This window comes from Strigops habroptila, chromosome 8, assembly GCF_004027225.2.
Source record: "Strigops habroptila isolate Jane chromosome 8, bStrHab1.2.pri, whole genome shotgun sequence".
Taxonomy (NCBI): Eukaryota; Metazoa; Chordata; class Aves; order Psittaciformes; family Psittacidae; genus Strigops; species Strigops habroptila.
Window position 1 is genome coordinate 50,361,335 of NC_044284.2, and position 22,660 is coordinate 50,383,994.

General features: G+C 40.0%; 2 protein-coding genes across 5 annotated transcripts in view; one reads left to right on the forward strand and one right to left on the reverse strand.

Moving 5' to 3' along the window:
* PIGK (phosphatidylinositol glycan anchor biosynthesis class K) overlaps positions 1-22,660 on the forward strand; it is a 92,448-nt gene that overhangs the window by 67,310 nt on the left and 2,478 nt on the right. The window contains exons 11-12 of one of the 3 annotated variants that reach the window (XM_030494059.1): positions 18,443-18,589; positions 19,905-19,917. In XM_030494059.1, the coding sequence (XP_030349919.1) occupies positions 18,443-18,559 (117 nt within the window). In that variant the 3' untranslated portion in view covers positions 18,560-18,589; positions 19,905-19,917. Of the gene's footprint in view, positions 1-288; positions 1,531-18,442; positions 18,590-19,904; positions 19,918-22,660 lie in introns of those variants that run through there. The other 2 variants (XM_030494057.1, XM_030494058.1) reach the window with 2 other exon arrangements.
* Positions 10,397-22,660, reverse strand: part of ST6GALNAC5 (ST6 N-acetylgalactosaminide alpha-2,6-sialyltransferase 5) — a 74,071-nt gene continuing 61,807 nt past the window's right edge. For both annotated transcript variants that reach the window (XM_030494060.1, XM_030494061.2), the window contains exons 4-5: positions 20,043-20,150; positions 10,397-12,701 (exon numbers count right to left, since the gene is read on the reverse strand). In XM_030494060.1, the coding sequence (XP_030349920.1) occupies positions 12,470-12,701; positions 20,043-20,150 (340 nt within the window). In that variant the 3' untranslated portion in view covers positions 10,397-12,469. The remainder of the gene's footprint in view (positions 12,702-20,042; positions 20,151-22,660) is intronic.

The following is a 22,660-nucleotide window of genomic DNA, read 5'->3' on the forward strand; positions in this document are numbered from 1 at the left end:
GCGCACTGTCAAAGTGGTGTCTCAGGCATGCTTGTGGTGGTCTTTTTGTGGTACTTAACCTCCCTGCTTGAGTGGCAGCTCACCTCCCACCCAGCCTTGCCACCACATCAAGAAGAAAGATGCCTCTACCTTAGGAAGAAATACAGCTTACTGCTATTTTTCTCTACTGCAGGGGTATTTTTTTATTTGCACTTGATAAACATGGTGCCTGTTTGATGTGGAAACTGTCTTAATTCTTTGTTTTTCTCTTTTTGTTTGGTTTTTTCTTTTTTTTTTTTTTTCCCCCAGAAACCGAAACAAAAGGATTGGCATCCTCCTGGAGGATTTATTTTAGGACTCTGGGCACTGATCATCATGGTTTTCTTCAAAACATATGGAATCAAGCACATGAAACATATCTTCTGAATTTAAGCAAACAAGATGATCACATTGACTGCTATGTTGGATTCATTGGTGTCACCTGAGTTCTCTGTACATGTGTTATGGCTGGAGTGAAAAACAGTGTTGAGATCTTGCTTCTAAAGATTCTTTTGAAGTCATCTCTTCTGCCCCTTCTTCTGCAGAGAGTCTACCAAATGGTTTTAATGTTACTGGTCAGAGATACCATTTTACTTTGTCTTGTTTTAAACATATTTTAGTGCTTTTCTGAGCAATTTTTCTTTCTGGATAAACTTAAAAAAGAGGAGGGACCTAAACCAAGTAACAGAATTTTTGAGGCTGTTTGTGAATTGTAAATGGGCAAATTTTCTCCCCCGTATATCAAAGTAAATCTTAGAAGTAGTCAACCTACCACTAAAGAACTAGACATTGCACAGAACATTATTTAAGGTGTCATTTTTATCAATATAAACTTAAGCCATTTTGCATGCTTGGGCATGACGTATTGAAAGCTTTCTTCACAAAAATAAAAATACTCTAGAATATATTGAATTTTTTTTTCTTATTCTTTCTTCTTCCATGTTAAATACAACTTTTAGAGCAGTCCTCTCACCTTAGGCACTTTACAGTCTAGGATTCTATGAGTTGGTGAAACAAAAATATACGATGAGCTCACTGAATTAACTTCAGAACATGCCCAAAAAAGTGAAACTATGACTTCACCATGTCCATGAGGAACCCTTCATAGGTGTGATACTTTTCACTCCATACGATACGGACTTTGATGATTTCAGGATTTTCAGTGCACTGGATTTTTGCAGAGAAGAAAATTGATGCTGGCATCAGGATGAAAAATGTTATAAATTGTTTTATTTTATTCTGTAGTTTCTGAGCTCTTGGAAAACGAGCTTCATCACCTAGGTTTTGTAAATCCTGTTTTGGCATATTGATTTGTTCTTCTTGGACTTTTACTGATGAATGTATGCTAAAAGGGTTTTGTCTGTGTAATATACTGATATTAATGAAGAGAAGGGCAAATTGTGCATGTATAGAAACAAGTCTGCCAGCAAGCATCGCTTTTGCAGTATGCTTTTGGAACCTGTTCTCTAGCTTAATCATAATAAAGCTTACATGATGCATACATAGTGTAAATGCTAGATACAGATCTCTAAAAGTTATTAGGAAATATTTATAATCACACATAATATTAGAGCCAATATGTTTTTCTTAGAATATGGTGTTGAGCATTTTCATGTTGCACAGAACAGGCAAATCTGAGAGCATAAACATTTTTGTTGTCCTTTTTTCTTCTCTTTCAGGTTGATTGTGGCATCATGTCCCTGGGTCAGGGGTAGCAAACTTGTCAGAGCTGTGTAGGTGCTGACTGGGAGGATGCAGAGGAGGCAGCTGTGGAGGCTCCCAGCTGCATCTGAGGGCTGATTGCCAGAGAACAACGAAAACAGCAGTGCAGTACAGCTCTTGAGTACTAAAACCTTATTTTTTTTATCCATACACCATCTAGGCTTGGAGAGGATAAAGGTACAACATGATCTGTATCAGGATGTAAACACTCACCTGCTACACCTTTGTTGCACTTTTTGGTGAACAGCAGCAATTGTTTTCAAGCTAAGCACCAGAATAGGATTTGATCTGTATTTAAACCAAAAGATTTTCTACGCCACTATCCTTATAGTTCTGTAAACTGATATTCTGTGCTAAGTAATACTAGAGGTTTCTTCCCAGTTTGCTGATGAGCAGTTTTTGTGTAGCTGTTGCACAGGTACCTGCTGCCAACAGCAATGCAGCTTCGTGTGAAAGATGAAACCTGTGGTTGCTGAAAGTGCTGGATGGGCCTGAGCAGCATTCTGAGTGCTGAGCTGGGATCTCTACACAATGTATAGGGTTTGGGGTTGGTTTTTTAGATAGCACCGCTCATAAGGAATGACTTTCTATCCAAAACCTGAGACAATGGTGACTTTTCTTAAATTCAGAACACACTCCTCCCCCTCCCCCCAGCTATTTCTAATGCAGCAATCAACTAAGATCTGTTGTAGACAGACTGTATAGAAATGCAGATAGACACTATAGAAATGTGTAGACCTGGTAGAGAAATGAATCCTACAGAATTTCTTAGAGGATTTGCTTAGCTTTCATTTTTTAATCCAACCTTTGATACTCTTTTTCAATTGTAATGAATATTTTTTAATCAAATATTTATTTTATAGGCAAGTTTTGTCACACTTTAAAAAGTGGTGAAAGTGAAGCTGATAGAGCTTTGTGCCTTGCTTCGGTTGCAATTACACTTCTCAGGCTCCTCAGGCCTTATTCAATTTTTCCCTCTTTCAGCCACCTTTTGCAGGAAGCGATAGATAGAAACATCTACAGAACTCAGCTGAATTTTGCAAGTAGCAGAAGAAGCCAAAGATGCTGTCTTTTTAAGAGTTTGTTTGCTGGGGGAGAAGGAGGCAATTAGGTGGGTTATTAAAATGCAATTTATGAATAGAAGCACTCAGTAAGTATGCCTGTGAAGGTGATTAAATTGAAGTGAGAACAACAGTTTGACTGGAATGCAGCAAACCGTGCTTCAGGCAGTTCCAATGTTTTTCTATGCACAGAGTGAGGAGTTGAAATAGATCGTTCTCAGAATCACCATAAAGTTGCCTGTGATACACTTATGTGACAGTATTTTCCATACTGTGATAACTTTTATTCCTTGAATAGTTACAGTCTGAAAGCAAGTATAGACATGTCACAGAATTGTGTTTTGTACAATTATTTATTTCTTTCTTTATTTAAATGTAGTAATCTTTTAGTTTTCCCCAAAAGCCCTTCAAACTCAGTTTGGGGTCTGGGCTCCAGGAACCAGCCAGGTCATTCTCACTCACAAACCATTCATGTTTTGCAGGCCAAACAATCTGCTTATGCAATAGAGATGCTTCCTCCATTGTGCACAGATGATCTTTTTAATGGAATCCAGCAAAACAAGCCAGATGGCAGTTTCTTGATGTTTCTTTGCATAGAAACTTCTAGAGCAGAATGAGATGTCAGCATTTTGTGAGTCTCCATAGATAGCTTTGTGAACCAAGTGCGCCCAGGCTTGTGAGATTTCATATGTTCATGTCTGTACCATATACTATGTAACTGCATTGCCAGGTCTTGCAGCGAATGTCACAGATATTGTTTAGAATACTCATGGATGGTAAGAATATAAGTTGTTTAATTTCATTTCAGCTCTTTCAGGATCACATATTGAAAGGCGTTACTATTCTTGAACTGAAGTAATGGTAAGTTAACAGTAGGATGATATTCACATACACATTCTGTCATGTCTACATTTGATTTCTGAACTCTATGAAATGCTATATACATTTGAGGATGCTGTTCTGAATGACAAATGTATGACCATGCCCAAACGTTTACACAAATGTATGACTCTAAGCTACAGTTCTGTAACAGACTCAACGGTGAGATTCCCACAAAATCAGTGGAGAGAGAAGCCAGAGCCATGAGCAGACAGTCAGCATTTCGTTGGTCTATGCCAGCAGAATCTTTTTGTGTCTGTGTGACTGTCACCATGAAATGCTGTCGTCTTACATTAAGAAAAGATCATGGACTGTTCAAAAGTCTCTTTACAAATATCATTAGTGGTAGCACACCTCTGCCAGAGAGGGGACTCTGAGAGTTTGTGGTTTTTTGTCAATTGCTTTTGCCCCCAAAAGCTGGTCTCCATTATTGGTTACAGAAAAGCAAATGTAATCTGGCTTCAATTCTATTGCTGGGTGTCTGCAAATCGAGCTCATTTCCATCTTGTGTTTCAGCAGTCAGGGATTTCCATTCACTGGATGTGAATGGATCTTGTGGATTCACGTGCCTTCAGATGGGCTTCACTGCGTGGTAAAGCAGGGCCGAGTTGACATAGTACTAAATCAGTGACTTGTGAAGGAGGAAAGACCACCTTCAGCTGTGAATTTATCATGGGTGGAGAGGATTTGCAAAGTGGCAAGGACAAGGAGGGGTTGTGCTGTATTCCTGTAGGAGAGGTTTGAAGGACTGATGCTCTGAGGCAGACAAGTGAAGTCTGCAGCCCTGGTAATCCTGGTACTGCAGCATGGCATTCATGGGTTGTTATGAAGCTCAAGAGCTTATTCTCTGATGGATACTTAGAGGGAAGGAATAAAAAGAAGTTTCTGGTGTGAAGATTTCCAAAACCTGACCTAATTATTCCTTCAGTATAGATGGGGAAATGAGATGCTGCCAGTTGCTGCTAATTAGTTAGATTTGATCCAGTGCTTTATTGTGTTGTGCACTGAAAAGCTTCTACAAGTTCAGGATTATTTGGACTTCATAAACACAGGTGAAGTGGAAGGCAGTTCATGAAGTGGGAATGGTGTTATTTCACAGAGTCGATGGCATTTGGACACAAGGCAACCTTTGTATATGGTACAATCTGGGGGTAAAGATTGGGTGTGGCAGGAAACTTGGTGTTCCTGTGTACAGACCTTTCAGCTCTCTGTCTGTCACACAGCACTGTGTGACCTGGTAAAATTTTACCATGCTTCAGACTAATCCACCTTTGGACTGAGGACAGGCATAAAATATTTCACCCAAGAGACTAATCTCTCCATTAAGTTATGAACTACAGAAAATAGCAGTGTGTGTAATGGAAGTATCTTCTCAACCATCCAGCTCTATTCCCCTGGAATATGAAGATTGAATTGAGGCTGGTGCTGATTGAGTGGAAAGTTGTGGTTTAGTTGCAATGGCTGTCCTGCAGAAGTTTCTTTCCAGTATTCTACAAATTGATTGCATGTGCTACAGAAACTCTTTTCAACCATCAACACTTCTGTACAATAATGAGCATAATAAGTTTTGCATTTTTTAAGTTGTGAAAGGCAAATTTAAAACCCAAAACAAAAACCCACATGAGAAATGTATTTCTCTTGGAAGATAATTTCCTCTGCTGTGTGCACTCTACTGTTATTTCTGCTTTCCCTCTTTCTGTGAACTTTTAAAAATAATATGCTGTGGGGAAATGCATCTTGAAAGTGTTGATGCTTTATGATGGAAACTTGTATAGGCTGCCTAACACTGAAATCAGCATTTCATAGCACTAATTTCACTTGCAAGTTCTTTAACATGAGTTACTTTTTCTCCTTTAATGAGGATTTCTGCCTGATTTAGTGATTAAATTGCTAGAGTTTAAGGTTTCGGTTCAAAGTTTATGAAGAAGTACATCTATTAATGTTTGATTGTGCCATGTCTTCTTCCCCATGCAAATTTTAGATTTAACTGGGGTTTTTTCCTTTCTTTTAATGTATATGCACAAAGAACACTGAAGCCTTGTCCAAAACTGAGCCAGGTTTGCTGCTCTGGCCAACAGGCTGAATAAAGATGTGAAGTGTATCAGAAGAAGTTACTTCGGTGGCATCACTTAGAGCAATCCATTGACCAGAATAAGCTGTATCTGGAGGAGACTGTTTCGAGTGTGTCAGCAGTGCTGGCAAAGCTCCAGCTTAGTTGCTATTTCTTGTGAAGCAGTTGTTTTCACTGCTGACCACTACATCGCTCTGGTGACACAGCTCTGCAGAGACCAGGCCACTGGGATGTGGTTTATTTGGGAGATTCATGGCATGTCATGCTAGTTCCTATGTCAGTGTTGACTAATTTGAAATAGCAAATACATTTCCTTTCTTGCCTGCCCCGGAACTGACTGGAATCATGCTGTCATGTACTAAATGCGTGACTGGATCCACTGGTTTTGCCTGCAGTGAGCATTTTAAGCTTAGGCTTTGTCCTTTATTTGTATCCTGTTCCATTACAATGGTGCTTATTTCCTTTGTCAAATGCTTTGATATTTACCAGTGAAGAGCATCACTAAGCATTAGGTAGAGCTGTTTGGGTTTTGTAACATTACTTTTTCTGTAATAGTTTTCCTGTCCAGGTTAAGTTTGTGTCTTAAAATATCATGACTCAAATTGTGATGATTTTAGGGTCCCCTTACCTCCCTCAGTCTTTATATTGCAAATGGAATGGCAGATGGAGACACCAGTGTATCACTGCAATGTGTGTTTGTATTCTGTACAGTTCTTTTACATCCCCATCTCTGCATTAGTCCCTACCTTTGAAGTTTTCTTGTTTGTATAGGTTTTCTGCCCTTGCTTTTGTTGCTCATTTTTGTACAGTTGCTCCATCTCTGCAATCTCATTTGCAACTAAGTGACGAGGTATAGCTTTTTAGTGTTTCATGCGATGCTCGTCTACAGACATAGAGCCATATTAAAAATAACACTGTATGGCAAGTGTTCCAATTTTGTCCAAAACTAACAAGTAGTCCCACTGAATACCAGTAACCTCTTTCCCTTTTGGCTTTGTGTGCAGCCTGGTTACAGCAAGGATGCAATGGGGGGAAGCATATCCTCTTCATAGGTTATAAATCTGCTCACTTATTTTGCCTTAAAATAAAACATAAACCTAACCTAAGCTCTTGCCTTAAACCACACCAAATGGTTCCCTTCAGAATTTCCTTCAGTTTGCTGTTAACAGACTTGCATTGTGCTGTATGTCTGGCCCTAACTAACAGGCTGCAGCTGATCTGATAGCCAATGTGATGTCAGCAAAGTACTAAAACCTTACACCTTGCTGAATGTGCTTTATTCCCTGCGTCCTCCCTATACATCAGGAAGTATCTAGTGTCCCAAAAGCTATTGATGTTATCTTAACAGCTGTCTGGGTTGTGTGGAGAATTAGGTGTCACTAGGCATCTCCTACAGGAGTTAAACTTGTTCTGAGAAACCAAGTTACTACAATGACTTTCCTTGGCTGTTGGAAAGGTTCCAGTCTTGCTCTCTATCTGAGCTGGATGATTTGACATTGCTTTCAGTAAAATGGGAATGTTGTTAGATCTTGTGGCTGCCTGGCACATCGTGAGTGTGGCAGGGCTGTAACTGGGCTCTAGTGTGTGAGCTGATGTTCATTGGGTACATTTTTTTTGTCCCCCATGTTTTTTATTTATCTGTTTATGTAGAGTCTAGCTCCTATATCTAGGAGTAACCTATGGTAGATGTCAAGGGAAGAGTATAGAAAAGCAGAGAAAATGTGTTGTGACATTTTCTTGTGGAATTCTGCCTATCACCTTAAGCTGATGATGTGTCCTCTTAGCCTTATTTCAGATGAGTCCAGATGAGTTGCATAGATGAGAATCTCCTCTTTTATCCCACGGTACTGTAGTTTCTTTGGAAGTCTTTTAAGAGACACCTTGCAAAATTAGCTGTGGAACTCCAAGTGGATCTTCTTGTCCACTTGCTTGAGAAAACTTTGAAGAAATCTAAATAGATTTGCAAGGCATGGCTTTTATTACAAAAGCTGCATTACATCTTAGCCAGTGTATCTTCTTTATGACTGCTAATTCTGGTCTTTGTTACAGTTTTCCATCTGTTTGTCCGGGTTGCTTGTCTGTAGCTTCCTGTCTTGTCTGTCTTCTTGACAACTCCCGGTCAAAGCACTCCACAGTGAACGAGGACACTGTAAGTTGATCATCTGCTGAGTGGTTTCTCTGGCTTGATCTGTTGTTCAGCAGCAGATAACATGAAGAAGTGTTTCCGTTTTCTGCTGGCAGTGCAAGAGCATGTCCTGTGAGAGCTGAGTGCCCTCTTCCTGGGCCACAGAAGGGAAGGAGATGCTGGTTTATGGCCTGTTTCTGCACGCCTGCATTTGCCACAGAACCTGTTCTACAGGCAGCTGTCATAAAAGTCACTGTTTTTGTCTCCACTGTGATAGTGAAACTCCATCCACATGGTGGTCAGAGGGTTTCATTTGATATTTCAGGTTTTTTTGTGATTTTCAGTGTAGAAGACATTTAACAATCTAATGGTTTTAATGGTATTTAGCATAAGCAAAGCCATTTTACAGCCATTTTATGAAACATCCTTTGAGTTTTATACTTTTCTGCTTCAGTACAGACAGATTTCTCACAGCCTTAAGACTCTTGCCCTTTTGTATTTCCTATTTTTTTTTTAAAGGATTGTCCTTAACTGTTTTTCTTTCTTCTCATTTCTCCTTATAAAATCTTATGCATGTGATCTGCAGGGTGTGCTTTTGCAGTAGGCAGCTGGAAACTCAAAAGTGATTAGTATTAACTGAGGGACGAGGAAGTTGAAGTATTGATACCTGTGAGGTTTTCTTCTCTTCTGCACTATGTTTTGTTGTTTTAGAAGTGCTCTTTCACTGTTTAACTCTTTATGGTTTTTTATCCTTAAGCTATGTTTTCAACTGAGCGAGGAATTGCATCTCCTTGCATCGAATAAAACAAACTTTCATTAGTCAGAGGTGATTATCAGAATTTTTAGAGGGGTTTTTTTTGGCACATGTTATTGATCTGAAACACTGAAAAGGAATTTCTACAGGACAGCCATTGCTGCCGAGCCATAGCTTTCCATTCCAGCTCCATACTGACTTTGATCTTCATATTCCAGGGGAATAGAGCGCAACAGCACAAAACACATTTTATTCCTTACTCTTTAGATATTCTTCACCCCACCCCCTCAATGTTTTTCCTGCTATTTTTAGATTATTGTGTCCTTGCCTCCTTAGAGCTATTTTGGGTAAATGCCACTTAATTTGCTCTGAAGTTTGCTTGAGAAATGCTGCGGGACAAGACCCAGGTAAGCACCTCCTGCAGGATTTTATCCATTTGCACTCCTGCTCACAGGTATATGGAATAGGTGAAATTGCCATCGTGTGTTCTACTGGCTAGAGCCAGGGGTAGCTGTCAGCACACCAGAATCTCTCCAAAATCTAGTTCTAAGGCTGTAACTTGGCCTTGGCAAGTTTTGTAACTTCCCCTTTCTGTGGGTTTCTTACCCAGAAATAAACAGTATTAACTTGTGTTTCTCAGGTGCTTTAATGCTTTGGATGGAAGGTTCTCTCAAAGTGCATCGTGGTTTTGTTTTGATGTTGGTAGCTGAGCATCTTGCAACCATGGTGCCAAAATAACAGCAGCGGTTGGACCTTTCTGTTCTTAGCTGCAGAGATACTTTGTTTATCCTTCTCAGTTCCAGTTGTATATATCACGGCATTTCTTTGAGATGAAAAAGAGCTACTCTGGTGTAGCCAAGCATAAAAGGTATGCACAGAGTTCAGAACTAAAGTAACATAGATCTTGAAATTGCTGATGTCTGTAAACACCATTTTGCAACAGTTTCTAACATGTGAAATAATGTGTGATGAAGATCATGAATCGATCAAATTATAGTGAAGAGTATAAGATGACAGCATAGGCCAGAGAATGGCAGCAGTGCCGAGTTCGTACTGCTTATCTCTGGTCTGGCAGCATTTTCTATCATAAATCTGTTAAGTTTATAACTAGGCCATAAAACCTTAGTTCAAGCTGTAATGTAGCAGGATACGCTGTAGTTAAAAAACTGTGCATTTACAGAAAAATACATCAGTAATTTGTAAATTAAAATTGCAGCACTTTAAAAACCATTTATATTCCATATAAATCTGTGTGGTCAATCCTATTTAAAACTTGCTGTCTCTTTTGCTTCATCAAATTCCTTTTGCATTGTGTTTTATATACACATGTGACTTGCTCTTAGAAAATACTCCTTCATACTTTTTGTAATTAGGGGGAACTTGCTGAGACTTGAGGAGGTTAATGGGTCAAGGCTGAAATGAGTTTTGGGGTTTTGCTTAAAAGACTGGATGCGTGTAAGGGTAACAAGAACACATGATTGTCGTTAACAGAAACTGAAAAAGGAATATTTACAATCCTTAGGGTTCCTCTGTTAGAAGTTAGGAGATTTAGTGTCAATTTATCGCATGTTTCTTCTTCACCTTCTTTTCATGCTTCAACATGCATGTGGAGCACAACGGAGCCTGGCAAGTCCCCATGTTTCTACTGAATACTGAAGTAGATCAGTGTAATCTATATTAAAATGATTTTGTTTTAAAAATAAGGTAACTAAACATTTAGGATACACATCCTGTGGCCCTTGATTAATGGAAAAATAAGAGCTCTATTTTAGAATGACAAGGTCTTTTTATTATTACATCACTAATAACAAAAGGATAGTGGCATCAGAGGACCTACTATGATCTGTACGATCTCTTTGCAGTCACATTAGAAATGATCTGTAAATCAGGTTGACAGAGTTCATCAGTTTGAGCAATATAAGCTGGGTGCACGCCCCAGTACGCATGCTGAAAGGGATGTTCAACTTACCATTAGCTCAAAATCCATTCTGGTTTTTGTAGAATGTTGTGAAATCAAGTGGAAGGAATAAAAGATCAGTGAAAGAGGGAGAGTTAAACACCAGCTGACAAGAGCCAGGTTACAAGCAATTGGCAATAGTAGAGCTTTGCTCTCAGTTTGTATGCAGAGGGGGGTGCACCAGGAAGAACACCAAAAGATAGCTTTTAAGGCAAAATAAGGTTTAGTTTCTTGCTCTTTGATAGTGTGGAGGACTGCAGCAAGGAGAGTGGCTTTTGGAGGCCTGCTCTTCAGCTCCAGGCTGCCCCTGACAGGGCAGTTCGCTTTGTCCCCAGAGAATCGGGGTATCTGTAGGGTAGCTGCAGCTACTGCTGTCCAGTTTTGGGAAGACCATGGGTTATAAGTGGGTTTAAATGGTAATGAGTTTGGTCCCAGTTCTACATATCACCTCTGACGTTCAGCTTCTTGGATTTAGACATTTTAAGGTAGTATTTTTGTTCTAGCTTTAGTAGCTGTCTAATGAGAGACACTTTTTGTCACCTGAGGTATAAAGTTTCATGCAATAGTTAACTCCTACTGATTACTTTGAAGAAATTAGAGATTTAATGTTTCTGAGGCAAAGGGAAAAATAATAGTGTAACTGAAATCTTCTTTATTCACAAGCCAAATGTAACCCAGTAATTCACACTGTGAGGCTCCATATACAGCACTCGCATTGTCCGTCCCGTGGCTTGCCTTGCACATGTACTTCTTGAAGAAACTGCCAAGTATAACTTTGCTCTTTTCAAGGGGACAGTTTTCTACTCGTGGAACTCTTTTCACATCCCAACTTGAACATGATCCAGGATCTCGGAGATCAGTGGTGATCTTGGAACCACTGGAATGACAGGATGTTTGCAGATGCAGTGTTGTAATTATTTTTTTTTTGGCTAGTGTGGCTGGTATTGTAGTAACTGGTAGTTCAACTTCTTGATTTCAGAGATTTGGTCATGGTGTTTCCTGTTTTGTAGTCTGTTTCCTCAGGAGGGTTGCTCTCTCAGCCTCTTTCAGGGCTACAAGAGGCAAAACAGAACACAACCCCTCCAGCCTTAGCCTGGTCGCTTCATTGAAAAGCATGCTGCTATAGCCAGTGATCTTTTTGGATAAATTTTGCCCTCCTTCCTCCCACCCCTAATTAAAAAGCAGCAGCTTGATAGCACAGCAGCAAATGCACATTAATATCAAACAGAATTTTCACTACCGTTTTCATATTAACATAGGATGTCAGTATGTAGAGTTAGCTACATCTGCACATGGGACCATTCTTGCTGTTAAAGGCTTTAGGCTGGAATAGAGCCCCATATTTTTAAAAGAAATGCAACATTTCCAGATCAAATATTAATTACATGCTATATAGAATCGTATTTTTCAAACAAATTTTATAAATAAAAAGCTAGGCCTTTCAAACCATCAGCAATATTTTGGATTTGAAAGATAAACAGCCACCTAACCGTGAATTAGAAAAATACTGGCCTAGGTTGCATAAAAACCTCCATTAAATAAATACTGTAAGTTTTCACTATGAAAATTCAGTGGCATTGTACTTTAAAAAACCATAATGAAGTAACCATCCATTAATGATGCTCAAGTTGTTTATCACAAATCACATACACATACAGGAAGTCAGATGGCCAAAAAAGGCTATGTACTGGATTAACACACAGCTCGACAGAAAGTACTTTTGGTATGCTCTGCTCCTTCATCATAACTTCCTGTTGTTGCAGTGATAAACTGCAAATCCTGGTACCCTTCTCCCCGAGGTTGCCTTGCTGTTCCAGAAGGTCCAATACCCCGAAGGCTGATAGAGAAGGTGACTGTGGTTGTGGTCTTGTGCCTTTGCCCTTCAGACCACCGGTTTAATCTCAGGGTGATTTACAGTGAGTGGTTCTGGCTTCCAGTCTGGTTGGAAAAAGTGAATATTGAATGTTCGTGCCCAGTTCTCAAACACTCGTTTCTCTGTGATGAAACGGTGATGGCTGCCCTTCCGTCCCCGCTCGTGTGACATGTACATTGTGCATTCGTCAGGTCCCAGAGGTTCATAATAATGATAAGGTACTGAAAGATGATTAGGATCCCTGTGGAAGAAAGAAAATAGATGGAAGACCGAGATGTTCTTTTTCAGTGATTGAAAAGATGCTATCTTTAATAAACTGATGGGCTTAAATCCACTTTTGCTCCCAGTTAAACCAAATTTCTAGGTGGCTGCATTGTTTTTGCATATTTAATGCATCAAAATGGGGCAGAGGTGTTTTCTTTGCTCTTTCTATTGCTCTCCTTTAATCCCCCCCTCCCAGTTAAATAAAGGACAGCAGTAGCTCAAAAACAAGGGAGAGTGCTGCAGGGCTGTGTTACTCTGAAATTTGAAGCAAAGTGCTTAAAAGAGATTTATATCTAGATTGTGATTTGTAAAAAGCCTTGCAGAGGTGTTTACTGAACTGGGGAAGAAGGGGAAGAGAGAGATAGAGGGAAGTGGTTGTCTGTGTCACATGAGCTCAGCAGAGCATTCCCAGCATGGTACACGAGGTTCTGAGGGCACATCACCAAGTGCATATGCATGCTAGGTCAGCTGTTGCTGGGTTTATAATCATACATTTGATGCACAAATGAGTTATTTCTGATTTTACAATGGCAACTTTCATGTATCTAAGCTAAAAATTAAAACTGTTAAGCCATAGTATCCTTCTGACCTTGTGAGCACATCGGCATTAACCAGCAGATGTGTACTCCTGTGGTGACACACAGGATATGCTGAAAACCAGTTAGATATTTAGGATGAAGTTCATTTTAGCAGTTCTAACCTCAATGTTTTTATGTTATGTTCTGTAAAAGGCACATTTGTATTACAATAAGCTAGTGATTCATTCTCCTTTTGTTTTATTTTCTATGTTAAACTGTACCCTTTATGTTTTTACTTTGGGCACAGGTGTTTTGGGCTGACAAGGACTCATACAACCCTCTATCATAAATTCAAAGAGAGATGTCCTAGACAGAATTAACCCAATTGTACCGATCTCCACAGTTCTTATCAACAAACTATTCTGTAGTGGCAGAAAAATAAATCCAAATATTACCATTTAATGAAGCCTTAGAACTGCTTTGTGTTAAAGCCTGAGCTGAACAGGACCCTAGTACAAAGCAAGAAATCTCATGCAGATTCTGGGCTGTCAGCTCTAATATAGAGTTGATTATTTTCATTTTGAAGAACTAATATTTAAGCTCACTTTCAATTGAATGCATCTACAACCTGTCAGTATTCTGTCCCGGTCATTACTTTTACTGTGTAATTCTGTCACCTACACAATTCTCTAATTTTTCTTATTTTACCATTATCCATATTGTATATGCAGTGGTAATGTACAATATTGCTGCTGCTTTCCATTTGTACCATAGATTAATGTTTTAATTCAATCAGTCTAGCTTCCCGGTAACACAACACGGTGATCAATCACACAAGACCAGAATAACAATAAAATTACATTTCTAGAATAAGATGGATTCTAAATTTACTATATATATTCCCATCGGAATACATAAGAGTGAAAAGAAATCCTTTAATACCTCACCTACAGAAAACATATTTGTAATGTAGAAAATAACCCTTCATATAGAAATCTAATACTTTTTTAAAAGCGACAACTATTAGATCGCAATCTTCAATTAATTTTTTACAGACTTTTTTGCTAAATTGGACCTCTTATTATAATCTCTTAAGTGAATTATTTGTACGGTTACCGTAAGTCTAACAGGATACATTTTAATGTACTAAATGCATAGGCCTCTGCCTCTCATTTAGATTGCTCTTCCTTTTTGCACTGAAGCTGGATTTTACTCGTGTTCTCGAGGGTAAACCTGTGTTGCTCAGTGTAAATGAACTGCTTTAAAGTTAGGATCAGAAAAGTTGAAATCAGACTTTGAACAAATGCAGTCACAGTGGGAAAAAGTTAGCTCAGGACTGCAGTAGATTTGGGCAGGATCCTCCTCGGTCTGTCTCCTCACCCCACCGCTTTTTGTTATGAAGGCCTGAGTTGAGTTTGCAGAAAATCAATTGCTGTATGTCTCTTCCCTATTCCTTTGCTATAACTGAAATTAGCAATGGATGATGGTTGATAACTGGAAGCAGATTTCTCTTGAAGGATCTACAGGAAAGTTGGGTCTTTTTTTCTTCTCCACACAAAACCCGGAGTATATAGGTACAGGGTGTTGGTGGATGAAATGGAGAGAGGAAGGAGAGAAGGCTTGATGTTGGTCTTCTTGCGTCTCCCTCACTCTGGTAACTTAGTATTTACCTAGGGTTGCACTCTTCTGTTGCCTCTTTGAAGCAATATTTTGAAGCCTGTGCCTCCCAGTAAGTGCTTTCTCTCTTATGTTACTAGTAGTCTACCAGTGGATATTTTCACAATGGGTTCCATTTTGAAGACAGGGATTCCACATTATATCAAAGGCTTTGAAACTAACACCGGAGTGTCCTAAGTGGATGCCCTTAGCAACAGGCTGTAATGAGTCACTGTATTTTGTGCGATGTCCCATCAGAAACAATCCAGAGCCAACTGCTGCACGGGGCCTGGCAGAAGAGAGAGGCAGGGGAGCATGGTTTGGGCACCCTGTGGAGTTCAGGCATCCTCTGATAGGTGCTGTCAAGGCTTGCGTGCAGGTCTACTGGCTGAACTGGAGGTGAATTCAATGCAAAAATGAAAATGCTGGGAGCTTCAGAGTAGCTCTCCAAGCCTACTCTGCAGCTGACCGGGGCTTCGAAGCTAAATTCCAAATGTCATATTTTGGATTTAGGAACTCTGAAAGGCAGCTGGATACACAGGATGTTTTGTGTGAAGTCTTTCTCCTTTCGTGGGAGTTCTGGATTCCACTAGATTGCATGCTAGTAAGGTTTGGATTTGAACTCTGGCTTGAGTAACTACACCGTAACCCAAATTAAGTGTACGGTGTTATCTTCTAACTCTGCAATTAGCTTGTGTCACCAGCAAATGAAATGCATGAGTAATTTCTATACGGAAATTGCTTGCCACCTCATTTATTAACGTTAAAACAGATGCTGTTTTATCACTGACTGATACTGGACATTAATCAGTATTTTGTCAGACTTTGCATGCATATTAATATCACAGCTGGGAGAATCTAGGAAAGTTCCTCTGTAAAATACGCTGTACTTCCTGCCTAACAGCCTGCCAGCACAGCAACCGCCTAAGCGCTTGTACCCAGTGTCAGTCTTCTACTGTTTGCCACTTCAGTGCACATTTTCCCACAGATGGTATCCACCCACAGTGAAAGCTGAAAATACAGCAAACAGTGTTTGCCTCATAAGAAACAAGGCAGAAAAACAAGGGCAACCCATATCACATTCTGGTCAACATCTTCTTTTACAGATGAAGAGACATTATGAATCAACCCACTGAAGCTATATGTACGCTTTGTGAAATAATTTGTATTTTGAAGGGTGAATAAAGGGTCATTAATATGTTGAGTGATGGGCAAGGTGCTATGCCAGGACTGTGAAACTTTCTAGATATTTTTTTGCCTTCTATTCCTAGGATCCCATTTCTTTGAGTTCTGTAGGAGCCCTGTTTGCCAAACCGATTATGCATTTTGTTATTAAGGTAATGAAGTGAGATTCAGGCATATGGACAAAATGGCATGACTGTCTCCCACACAGTTTACAGTCCTGTGAGCACCCCTTCTTCCGTCAAGCCCCAGGAAATGTAAACTAGCAACAACTGCTTTTTTGCACTTGATTTAAAGCAATTGAAAGAGGAGAGGGGGAGGTAAGAAAACACTAGATTTAAAAGCTGTACCCAAAGGAATAAATTAAAGGATTTCAAATGCCAATTTTCAGGCAAATTATCACAGATGGGAAATGGCCTGGCAGTCAAATGAGGATTCTTACAGGAAAATTATCTGGTTCCATAATTGGAGCAAAAATTATTCATATTAGTTAAAATAAGTCTTAGAATTAAGCTTTTAAGTTTCTGGTAGTTCAAGAAGGCCCATGAAGAGGAGGGGGGTTAAAGAGGGCTCTTCTCACTAACACTTCAAGTCTTCCTTGTGTGCCTGAGTAGCCAGAGGTACCTGCAAGGAATCAGCCTCTTGCCGCTACAGATACTCCAGTGTTGGAGTTACTACAAGCTGCATTAAGGCTTGTCTGTGTCCTTCCCACATACTGCTGGTGCTGCAGAGCCACCACAAAGAAGAGCAGCAGCACTGAAGTGCCTTCAGGAAGGGTGGTGCAATCTGTGCACCACCATCTAGCTGCTTTAGTAGGGAGGCAAGAGGAAAATCCTTGATATCCTAGTTTAGGAGGGAGTCCTGTGCATACAGTAGGCTCCCAAAGGGAGCTCAGAGAGGGAAGTGCTTCCCCTCTGGGGTGAGTTTGCTCCAGCAAAGGCTAGGATTGAGCACTGGAGAAAATACATCAGGATGACTTGTCTTTCTTGTGAGAGGTGCACATGCTCTCCAAAATCTTTGCAATGTGCAAGGAAGCGCAAGGTTTCATCTTACTCTAGAATGTGCAACTCAGATGTATTTAACCGCATGAGAACAGTATCAAAACCATTAACCCTTACTACAGCATAAATCTGTAGCAAAATAAAGGGATCCAAAATAACACATAGCTTTGCTGTAAAGTACTAGAAATTTATAATAATCAGGTCACCAATTCCAGTTCAGCTATAAAAATCAATGTCCAGTGAAAGTAAATAGAAATGAACCTAAAAAATGCTGTTGCAATTAATAGTGACAAATCTTTTAGTCTGTACTCCAGACTCCTTCACCAGACTAATTTCCCTGCACGGGTGGGAAGCAATTTGGTTAATGATCTTAAGCTAATAATGTGTAGCAGAATCAACAGTATGATATTCACGGTACCTTTGAGATGTCCTTCACATTACAGATGTGATACTAATGGAGTTCCATGACAGTGATCACCCACACTCATTACTTACTCCACGAATTAATACTTAAAAAATAATGGGTACTGCTGCAGTTTCAATTTGGTGATACTAACTCCGAATAGAAAAAAGAGGTTTGGGTTTATTTTAATCTTAGTGACTCTTGTTGCACAGCAACTGAAGTACCTATACCATCTTGTGCACACAAGAGGGTGAGGTTTGTTGTTTTTGGGGTTTGTTTGGTCAGTTTTTGTTTTGGTTTTTTTTCATGGTAGATTTGTATTTTGTCTGACTGAAAACCAGGAAATATGGCTTAAAATTACAAAACATTTCTTTCTTTCTACTATTCTATTTTGTTGTCTTATTTCTTTGAAAGGAAGCGCTGTTTAACTTCCTAATGAGTGGCTGAAGAGCAAACTAAGGTTAACTGTATTTATGGCGAGAGATTGTTTTCGTAGATCTTAATGGATAGCTTCTTCCAGGCATGGCAACTGCAGGTTTCCCCTTCATCACATGGCAAATAAACCTGAAGACACTTAATATTCTTTTGAAATTACCTTGTCCTTTTTTACAAAAGGATGAGTGTACCTTTATGTTAGGATTTTTTTTATACAGGCTGTAAGCACTATTACAGCTATCAATGGTAGGATTGATTACAGCCTTTCTTCTGTTATAATTTAGTATTATCTCCATTTGATTTTAGGGTATCAACTATATGAAAGCCTTTCATATGGTCTCTGTGACAATTTTAGCCTCTCTTAAAACCAGCTTTTTTTTCTTTTTAGGGTTTTTTTTTTTTTTTTTAAGGTTTGGGTTTTTTTTAAGAAATTAAGTGTATGTATCTAAACTAATCTGACTTTGCATGAAAAGTCAGTATTGAACATTGCTTTGCAGTGAATTGCGGTCTTCTGCATTTTCAGATCATCAGTTTATTCAAGAATTACTTCCATGTGCCACTGGAATACAGCCACTTCTGGAGTAAGACAGACCAGCCACTTACAGAAACTGAAGAAGTGTGTCTTGGCCAACTGCAATGACAGGGGAGCTGAAATGCTGTGCTGTGGAAGGTATTTATGTTGTCTGGAATATCTAATCTGGTTTGTTATTTTCCTTGGAGAATTCATGATGAAATCTGGCAGTACATCACAGCATTTATCATTAGTGTTCTATTATAATCTGTAGAAATTCTCACAAAGTGGTATTTAGTGTTGACATTTTATACTGTAATTTCTTCAGGGATTTCTGCCATGTGCCCAGGACAAATGCAGATTCCTGAATGATCCTTTCAGTGCTCAGAAGGAAGTCAAAGCAGTCCTGTTCTTTGACAGATGAGCTAACCTGTCACTGCAGCCTTGCTCCCTTTGCCCCTGAAAAGCACCTTGAATTAGTCAATGAACCAGACCTCAGTGAGATCACTCTATTTGCAACACAGAATTCAAACAAGTACTTCTTAGTGAAAGGGATTCACGAGCAGTTGACAAAGGATTGCACTGATGCCATTGTTCCAGACTGCCAGTACCAGCTCTCTGCATCGCTGGTGAGCGAAAAGTGCCGATGGGATCACGATGAGGTGTGGGCACACAAGTACATTTCTTAGAAAGGCCAGAGTGCCAGGCCTAGTAATGGATGGACAGGTGATAGTTAAGTCAGCATAAAGATTGGTGATGTAAAACAAATCTGTATGAATTTATACTAGATCAGTACTTTGCATCATGTGGCTAAACGTGATTTTGGTCCAGTACCTGAAATCTTGAAGACTGTTTCCCTGTATCACTGATCCACAGTGGGAAACCTTAACCAGCAGCTTGGGTCTGAGTCCCAGATACGACTGGAGGCACAATGTAGCCATAAAATGTACCCAAGCTGTTAGTTCATAAACAGCGTGAAGGGGTGTTCTGCTTTAAGCCCAGCTCCCACAGGCAGAATTTGTGTGCTGCTGCTTCTACCACTTGCAGCCCATGCCCTGAATGCCCAAAATGGGTGATTACAGGACTGATCATCTATTCTGTGTAGATCCAAATCCTGTTTGGTTTTTGGTTTTGGTTCTTTTTGGTGGGGATTATTTAGGAAGTTAGTTGACTGGAAGACTGGGATTTATGTGACAGATACAACAATTTTAATTGAGTTGCATAGAAAGTTCAATTTAGAAACTAGTCACTGTGAGAACTCTGTATTAGCTGGGGGGAAACTTTAAAAACAAAAGTAATGTTTTCCAGTTCTACTTTTTTTCAGATTAATTTCATGCCAATTATTGCATTACTTTTAGCTGATAAATATTCAGAGACTAAAAGAAACCAGCAAGATGGATTAGTTCTCCCACACTACAAACAACATTTTTAAATATTTTATATAACATAATTAAATACTGTTTGTTGTTTTCAGAATCAGATCTTGGGACATGTTAATTAATTGCTTTAAGAGGACTGAAGATGTTGCAGAGGAAAAAAATTAAAAAGATTCAGATATTTATTGGTAACGTTCAGCCTTGTTGGCTAATAATGGTTCCAGAATAAATCCTACCTGCAGAAATCCGGTGGCACCATGCCATAAACATTTATCCTGTCACAGAGCTCTAATGCGATAGACATTGTGAACCAGCCCGTGCTAAGCCAAGTGTTGGATATCTTCCTGAAAGAAAAACATAATTAAGTTTCTAGGCTGACAAATAATTCGTGATAGATCTGAAGCAATTTCTGGGCATTTTTTTTCATTCTTGTGAAAGGTTATAAAAATTGGGCAACCAAGACTACTTTTGCCTGTTCACCTTCTAAAGCTTTTGCTATTGTCTTCTGTCAGCAGACTAATCTATGCAGAAACTGTCCTTGCTGTAATTAATTTTGGGCACAGCAATGTTAATATTTAGCTGACCTTTTGTTAAGTTTACTGTAAGTCACTGAAACTCCATGTCCTATAATCTTCTGCTAGTAATCTATACACATCTATAATCACTTACACACTAAGTGCTCAGGAAGATGCATCATGAGGGGTGAAGAGGGCTGCTTAAAATGCTGCCTCCCACAATATGCAAAGAAGCCTGTGTGTTAGAGGAAGATCAGGCCTCAAATGCTTGGTCTAACCCTCTTTCCTCTTACCCCATCCATGATTTGATTTTCTAGAAGCTCCCAGCCCCTCACTGTGACTGCTAGCAAGAAACTTTTAGTTAGCTGCTATGCCTGTCCCTTAGCCAGCTTGGGAATGATCCTGCCCTGAGTCCCCTCCCTGCCTGGTGGGCCCTTTGAATATGAGTGACAGTGTTGCAAGGGAATCCTCTAAGGCAGCTCCTTTCCTGGCCTTCTCTGCAAGCTGGGAGAAGTCTTCAAAAGCGGCACAACTGGTCCCAGCATTATTCATGCAAAATAGGAGAGATCTCCATGTAACTGCTCACAGATGTACGAGATTTAGAAGCTGTGCTTAAACTTTGCTGTATCACAGGTTCTGATCTGCAAAATGGCAACAGTAATGTTTCCTCTTCCTAGCATTTGGCGGTTGTTAGTGTTTAGTGCGCAAGAGCTGGGTACTATAATGGTTACTGGTTGCTTGGCACATGCACTGAAAGTCCTGGTCCTATGTTAAGTTCCTGCACTGTCCCTATGCTGGGGGAATGTTGGCAGTCTTGTAACAGGAGGGTCAAGGAAATGCCAGAAAGAAGCACGTCTTGATGTTGTAAAGGCATGTTTTAAGGGCAGCCCTACAGGACTGAGTCGGGCACCTCTCTTAGAAATGGACGCACATAAAGCTGGGAGACTCATCTATAGATGAGTCTTAAAAACAAGTTCACTCAAAGGTCTCTCTTCAAATGCTGTTACAGAAGGAGACAACCAGTATCCTAATGGCTCCTCACTCAGCTAGAAAAGTCCTGCAGGAAGAAGTTCAAGCTGGTGTCATCTGTGACCCAGAAAGGCCTCAGATTCCTGATGACAGTCTGTCACAGTGACTGGCTCTCCTTTCATCTCTTGCTAAAGCTGAGGCACCATGAGAGCAAGTGCAGGCTCGTGGATGGCTTGTGCGCTGTATCGCATTGTACTAATGCGGAATGTACATGAACCCCATTCCACCACACCTATATCTGCCTGACACCTGTGAAGTTTTGTGACCCCCCCCCTCCAAAAAGCACAGCAAAGAACTCTCATCAGAGCAGTCACCTGGGAATTCCAGGTGTTCACCTCAGTCCAAGGACATCTTTTACAGTGACAGCAGAATGCACCACAGTCCTGGGAGCAGGGACCTGAAGCCACAACAGCCACTGCGAGCAAGTGCCAGTGATCACTAATGAGTAACTCGGTAGGCAAGCAGCTTCCCAAGCTAATGCTAAACAAGTTGGTTCCAGGTAGGTCACCTACAGGGCAGTAGGAGGGAGATGTTTTGAGCACTGTCAGATTAAGGAATGCCTTATACCGAGGTTCCCAGTTTCCTCAGTGAAATAGATTATTACAAAGAAAAAAAACCCAAGTGGTAGTAGTATCAGTACCTGCTGCTTAAAAGGCACTTCTAAACATATGGGAACTCTTTAACCAAAAGTGTCCGAAGGATGCTGGAGAGCCTAGGTAGTTTGTCCTGTCCTTTGTGGGGCACCTGACAGTGTGTGAACACCTGAAATGTACGTTTTTATTGCTCCTGACATACAGACTTCCAGGCTAAGCTAGCATTTGGAGAATAACATGATTTAAGCATCTCATTAGTTCCAATTATGGAGCCTTATTTATTTTCTGAATTTGCACTTAAGCTTGGGGGTGGTGGTGCAATTTGTCACATTGTCATAGCTGGGTCATAAGCTCAGCAGAGGCCTTCAGGCACTGAAACAATACACTGAAACCAGTAAATAATTTTTGGCTCAAAATTATTAGGAAAGGGAAAGATAGAGAAAAACTTTAAAAAATTGCTTTCCTGCCACTGGAGAGTTTCTGAGCCTGTGAATTGCTAGGTAAAGCAGGAACATGGCCAGGCTAAGAGTACTTACTTTGGAACACTTTGCACAAGGCCACTGTTTTAGCTGCCTAAGACTTCACATTCCAAAACCAAAGGAGCAATTATATCTAGACCATGACCAAAGTGGCTGGGCTTTATACAGGTCAGGCAACCCAGCTAGGCTGCCTGCTGGGTTAGTTTTCTTTTTGCTTACATACACTTAGGCTGTAATT